Raw genomic sequence first — 7,140 nt, forward strand, 5'->3', positions numbered from 1 at the left:
AATGAGTTCCCCGTTGCAAGTTGTTTGCAATTCACAAGGTCTTATTTCATCACCCGGTCCGATTTTGCTCAGTTGCCATAAACAGGTATTTTTCCACTGAATTACATTTAGCTCCACTATTATCTTTCGTATTGTAAATTTTGTCACGCTTTTCTCGGTAATTTTTACCCACTTTATTCTATTTGTTGTCCTGAGGCAATTGCGCAGATAGGTGAAATAGAAAATTTGAAATCAGTTGAAATCATTTAAAGTCATGAAATCGGAAACAAAATCTTATGAAATCACTTAAAATCAATAATTCCTTGAAATCACTTGAAATCAGCAATCATTGAGTCAAGATATTCGATAATGAATAACCCCTCGGGATGCTCAAATTTGGGCATTCGTATCAATTGATGACCCCTGCGAACGCCGAACAAATCTGTGGTGAAGAGGGCGGAAAATGAGGGTGCGTTAGGACCTCGCGTAATACAAGGGATTCACGGAATCGGTCCCCTTTTATAATTCTAGGAATTTCATTTTGACCCTTCATAATGGTGATGCTCGTCAATCGAGGGGGAGTGATAATGGGGTGGAAATCGCCATAATTTCCGATCCATCGGACTTTAACGAGCGCACGTGCGCATGGGATGACGTCGTGATCCCCTGACCGGCGATAAACAAAAGCATAATCTTGGGAAGGGGTGATCCCTTCATCCAGGTGTTATACCTTGTATTCATTAAAACTGGACCGGTGAAGAATGCCAAATGCATTGAATGGAAAAAGGGAAACGTACCGATGAGTGGGAAGTCAACTGTTAATTCGTTCATTTTCGTCATGGAGCATCTCAATTTGCACCTGGATCGGATGCGTTTCGAGGGCACGTTCGAGTGCTAGATTTTTCGGTGATTATTGGTTTTTCCATTAGGCAGATTTTTATGACCCTCTTGTGGTCACCCTCAAGCGGTTTCTGACGGACGTCTGGAAGTCGGTCTCCCCATAATTAATGTCACAGAGTCATCATCATTTGCGTATTTTATGGGGTTCTTATGGCCATTGACAGCATGACCTGGGTGTGGTTTTCCCCATTCCAAGATTGCAGTTTCCCCATAGGGTCCGAGTTTTCTCATTGGTCAGTTGTGCTCTTCTGCAGCCACGAAATCTACTATTCCCCTTGGTCACCGCAGCGACAATGGCGGTACTGTCATTTGGGTAATTTCTCGACGTTCAATAGTAAAATTTGGTAAAAAAAATAAAGCACTTTCAACACTTTTGAAAATTATTTTTTCCTCCGTGCATTTTACATGGCTTTGTCCGTGAAAAATTACCATGTTAAATCGTGAAAAATTAATTTCTCATCGTAAACGTTCGGTTAAAATAAATCAAATTTTTAAGTTTTCCGGTATCGTACTCGATTACTGTGTTCACATAGTAATTTGCAATTTTAAGTTCTCTCCATGTAATTCTACCTCTCCCCTTCCCTCCCCCGTTCCTGTCACATCATTGGAGCCGCAACGTCAACCCTCTGAGGGCTATAACTCATCGAATCAACCAAAATCCCTCAGATCTAGTTCAACACTCAAAATGTAAACATCGCAACAGGAGAATACTAGTCCAAAACAGTGATTGTAGTTGGTGATTTCGTACGATACAAACCTCAGCGATGGCAATTTCTCTGCGAATAACGTTGTCTCTCGGCTTCGTCTTCCTGTTTCCATCAGGAATAGCCGTCACTAAAAATCCGAAAGGAGCAACGTACTGCGAGTTTTACAATGCAAATCTCTGCGGAAAATCCGCGACAGAATGCCCAAAGCGTGAAGAATGTCCACCTCCATCGCCGGGTAAAAGAAATCACTGCTACGTACTGTGGCAGCACAATAATGTGACAAAAACATCCACTTTAAAAATGAAGGGCTGTTTTTTCGACAGCAAAGAGTGCTATGACAAAGTGCAATGTGTGGAAAATAATATCGACAGGATGAAGCAGATGTTCTTTTGCTGCTGTGATGGAAATATGTGCAATGATAATTACAAATGGGATCCAAAGCCTGTAGACAAAAATATTATAAATGGAGATTCTGAAGCAGATCAGAATCCTGATCTAATATTTATGACGACGGTGCTGTCTGTGTCATTATCCATCTCCATTCTTACTATTGTATTGTTCTTGCTCTATTGTCACTACAAACGTAAGCAATTTAGCCACGACAATCACCCATCCCCATTGGAACTCATTCTTCAGGAACAATCATCACCAAATTTAGATTTGCGGTCAATACAATTAGTTGAAATGAAGACGAGAGGAAGGTTCGCCGCAGTTTGGAGAGCGGAATTCAAGAATGAGACTGTTGCTGTGAAGATTTTTCCGAATAAGGGCAAACAGTCGTGGCAAACAGAGCAGGAGATTTTTAGATTACCGCACATGCATCATGAAGATATTTTACATTTCATTGGTTCAGAGAGAAATCATGATGACTTGAAAACGGAATTCTGGCTGGTTACGGTGTATCATGAAAAGGGTTCGTTGTATGATTATTTGAAAGCTAACGTTGTTACCTGGTCGGAGACGTGCAAAATTGCGGAATCCATAGCCAGGGGGTTGATGCATCTTCATGAGGAGATACCAGCTGACAAGGTTCATGGACAGAAACCAGTGGTTGCTCATCGGGATTTCAAGTCGACGAATGTTCTTCTCAAGGCTGATATGAGGGCTTGCATTGCGGACTTTGGACTGGCACTTGTTTTTCATCCGGATAAGCTGTGTGGAGATACTCATGGACAGGTAAGGATGTTTTATTTGGTCATCTGAAAGTTTCGAATGCATATTTCAGGATATGATAGGTTTCAGAAGGAAAACGCTGAAATGAGATGAGTCATTTCCAGATTGAGATCACATTTTTCAAAACATGTCATGACCAAAATTGTATTGAGAGTTACTGTCTACATGTTGTGAGACATTTTTTATAGAAATTCCTTGACATAAAAATCCCAGTTTCTTTCACTTTGTTTTTTCTCGTCTCATAAATAAATGAAACAAAAAATTTGAAAAATTTAAGCCGCAGAATTGTTACAGAAAATATCTCAATAGACGTTGAATAGGAGAATCAAACTTCATTGATTTTTTCTGTAAAATATTTTCCATTGAACATTTAGAATGAGAGAAGCGCGCAGAAGAGTTGCGGAATTTCAATAGAATCGGTGACAAACTAATGAAATTTTAAACGAAATGTAATAGAATTTTTTAACGATTTTGCTAGGTTTTTCTATGAATCTTTCTCTAGGTTAATCAATACAATAATTCAATAATATTCCAGGAAAGGAATTAAGAAATTATTGGAATTTGGTTTGAGAAGGAAAATGTTGAAATGAGATGAGTCATTTCCAGATTGAGATCAGATTTTTCAAAATATTTCATGACGAAAATTGTATTGAGACTTTCTGTCTATGGCTTCAACTTACCTTGAACTTTGTCGATTGAGACATTTTCTATAGGAATTCCTTGACATCAAATTTCCTCGTTTCTGTCACTCCATTTTTTTCTCCTCATAAAAAAAAATGAAACAAAAAACTTGAAAAATTGAAGCTACGCAATTTCTATAGAAAATAGCTCAATAGAAGAAATTGTATAGGAAACTTAAACTATTGATTTTTCGATAAAATATTTTCCATTCCACATTTCCAACGGCATTTCAATAGAAGCGGCGAAAGACTAATAGGATTTCAATAGAAATCTAAAACAATTACATAATAATAATCCGATAAAAGTTTTCATCGTCGATTTGAATTCTCTATTTTTTTATGTATTCTGTGAAAATGTGAGAATAGGATTTGAGTTTATGGGTATTGATTCATTATTCGAAAAAATATATCAATTGTAAAATTTTCCCTAGACATTGAAAAATTAAAAATTCTGTTCTCGTCTTGAACTTGTTTCTCTTCCTCTTTTTACTTTCTTCCATCAGAATTAGATAATAGAAAGAAAATACATTGGTTTTTCTTAATTATTAAGAAAAAAGCATTTTGAAATTTTCAAGATTGAAAAATAGATTTTTTAAATTTATTTCTGATTTTCCATCCCTACATGTTTCGTATTTCCTATTTCGGTGAACGGAATATGAGCACAAAAATTAAAAATGTTAATCTCTTTTCATTTTTTAAGAAAAAAACAATTTGACAAATTTCGAAAAGACGTAGAAAAATAGATTTTTTCATTTTATTGATACTGATTGATGATGATCGATCTCTCTTTGCAATTTCCTTTTTCGGTTCTATTGAGACGAGATTAAAACCATGTAAAATGTTCATATTCTTTCACATTTTTAGATCATTGATAGTAATTAATTTAAAGAAAAAAAAAATCAAAATGTTAGGTATGATTATCGATCTGTATTCTTACGTGATTTATGGAGAATTCTTCTTTATTCAATATTGTAACTTGTGAATTAAGGAACAAAAATATATATTAACAATAAGAATGAATAAAATTAAATTAATCTAATTATGAAGACGGAAATGGAAAGAAAATGAAATAAAATAGCATAGTATAAATTAATTCCTCTCAATGAAATCAGATCAAGAAAACGAAAAATTTCATTTTCATGATCTGATTTCATTGAGAGGAAATGAGAAAAATGCAGGGAGAGATGATCAGCAAGAAAATAAAAGAAAACGATTTTTTATTTTTCTGAAAAATTTAAAAACTGATTTTTTTTTAATGACGAAAAAATATCATTATGTTCCCTTTCTATGATCTAATTTCAATGGAAAAAAGTGAAAAAAAGAACAGAGATATGTGATCAGCAAGAAATTAAAAATTTCGATTTTTCAATGTCTCCGGAAAATTTATAAATTGATATATTTTTTCAAATAATGAAAGAATACCCATCAATTCAATTTCTACGCTCACATTTTGATAGAATACATTAAAAAAATTTATGTCGCGCCGTGCAATAAGTCGAGTTTATCTCACGCTACGGTTCGCGCAGCTTGCTCAAAACTCGACTTCTGCACGACTTGACATAAAATATTATAGAGCACTCGGTAATAAATTTCGTGTTCAACGAATGTGTGTACAGACCTCGCCTTCGGCTCGGCCTGTAAACTACGCATTCGTTGAAAACGAAATTTGTGCCCTTGTTTCCTGATGTACTAAAATATAGCCCGGTGGTTTAGCGCAGTGGGTAAGTTCGTTGCCTCATGCGAAAGGTTGCGAGTTCAAATTCCGGCCGGGTAGAATGGTGCGATCTAACCATTTAAAGTCTTGATCATCATCGCAGTATACCCTAACCGGGTCGAAGTGATGTAAAATAACGATAAAAAAAAAATTAAAAAAATAGCAAAAAATAAAAAGCGGAGATGAAAAATTTTATCGGAATAATATAATGTAATAATTAACCTAATGAAGGGCGCGAAGCGCCCGTTCGCTTGTTTTCTAGCGAATACGGTAGAGTTTTATATAAATTTTTCTCGTTCATGAATTCCTACAATAATTCAATAATATACAAGTAAAAGAAACAATCATCACCTTGCTCTCATCAGGTCGGCACACGTAGATACATGGCTCCAGAAGTACTTGAGGGAGCCATAAACTTCACTCGAGACTCATTCCTACGAATTGACATATACGCCTGTGCTCTAGTTCTCTGGGAATTAGCATCTAGATGTGCTGCTCACGATGGACTAATTGGAGAGTACACATTGCCGTTTGAAGAAGAAATTGGTATGCATCCAACACTGATGGATATGCAGGAGATTGTGGTGCATAACAAGGTACGCCCATTGATCTTGGAATCGTGGAGGAAACATTCCGGACTTCTTGCCCTGTGTGATACAATTGAGGAGTGCTGGGATCACGATGCCGAGGCCAGACTCTCAGCTTCGTGTGTCACCGAGAGAATTTCTGGTCTTAGCCAGAGTCTAGATGTTGATTTTTCAACTGTGATTAAGGTAGACAATATTGATAGATCGATGGACATCAAAGGATTTGACATGTGATCAGTTTTCATTTTAATTTTTTTAATTTTTGATTTCTTTATATGCAATTTTCTTTGGTAATGCTATCATATGACAGATTGTTGGAGATTGTGCGTGACTTGATGAATTTCATGTAGAATTTACTTTCTCCTCATATAATTTTTGGTGTTGCGTGAGAGAAGGGATATAATACAAAAAGATTCTTACGTACCCGTTCATTCGTATCAAATTCTTGACAATGAAAATGAGAAATAATTATCCTGAAATGGAATTTTATTAATTTTTTAAAATTAAATTTTGGATTTTTATCGTTCTCACGGGGATCGAATAAAATACCAAGGGATCATTGTTCACAAAAAGATTTTTTTATTACTTTAATATATCATCAAATTTTTCAATTTACATTTCTAATAATTGTAGAACAAGAATGTAATGTAACAATTTTCCACAGTGCTTTGATAACATAGCAGTATATGAAGAGTAAAATAATAATAATTGGTATGAGCGAAAAATTCAGAATTGAAAAAATGTAGAATTGAAAAATACTTATTATTATTTTGTTGAATTAAATCATTATTCTTTCAAATTTTTGGTTTCTTTCATGAGTATTCCTCACATCTAGACCAACTCCAAACACCGCTATATCAAATATATAATGTGAAGTGTGAGTTTTTCTACTTCCCTTAATGGAGTTGCCTCTCAACTCAGAGACTATGCCCATCTAAAAATGATGTTTAGAAAAGAATTGTTCAGAGTCTTTTCTTAATAACCGAACACCGATTAATGACTAACGAATATAGTTAACTGAATGCAATAATTAAACGTAAAATAAGACGGATTACTGGTTCAATTTCACGCGCGGTGCTAAGATTTTTTGGGAAGCGGACATCCATTCAAGTCCAACTTCCACCCGTACTCAACTGAATCAAGAGGTCTCAGAGTGGCTTCAGCCCTTAAGATGCTTGGATAAGTGTTCCCACGAGGAACACATCCATACACACGGGATATTTCGCATACACACTGTTATAGTATGGAAATTGAAACAAATGTTAATTTTTCAAATGTTATTGAGAGAATAAATGTTCATTCTGATACTAGAGATAAGAATCGAATATGAATATGAAAGAAGTTGTCTTATTACTGGCCTCGAGGCAACGAATTCACGAGTATTGATTCACTCGTGGTTT

At 35.4% G+C, this 7,140-nt stretch overlaps 1 protein-coding gene across 1 annotated transcript; it reads left to right on the forward strand.

The window, feature by feature from the left end:
- The first annotated feature begins 1,478 nt into the window (after positions 1-1,478).
- On the forward strand, positions 1,479-6,509 carry LOC107043821 (activin receptor type-2A). Its single transcript, XM_015265476.2, has 2 exons — positions 1,479-2,762; positions 5,519-6,509. The coding sequence occupies exons 1-2, from the start codon at positions 1,644-1,646 to the stop codon at positions 5,972-5,974; spliced, it is 1,575 nt and encodes a 524-aa protein (XP_015120962.1). The 5' UTR covers positions 1,479-1,643; the 3' UTR covers positions 5,975-6,509.
- The last annotated feature ends 631 nt before the right edge of the window (positions 6,510-7,140 follow it).

Source organism: Diachasma alloeum, unplaced genomic scaffold (assembly GCF_001412515.2).
Source record: "Diachasma alloeum isolate Michigan unplaced genomic scaffold, Dall2.0 Dall_scaffold_00180, whole genome shotgun sequence".
NCBI classification, from domain to species: Eukaryota; Metazoa; Arthropoda; class Insecta; order Hymenoptera; family Braconidae; genus Diachasma; species Diachasma alloeum.

Bases quoted from the DNA above. Each gene is read 5' to 3' on its own strand.
- LOC107043821 (XM_015265476.2), top strand. From the start codon at position 1,644: ATGGCAATTTCTCTGCGAATAACGTTGTCTCTCGGCTTCGTCTTCCTG. The intron at 2,763-5,518 runs GTAAGGATGTTT...TGCTCTCATCAG, and splicing joins GTGGAGATACTCATGGACAG to GTCGGCACACGTAGATACAT.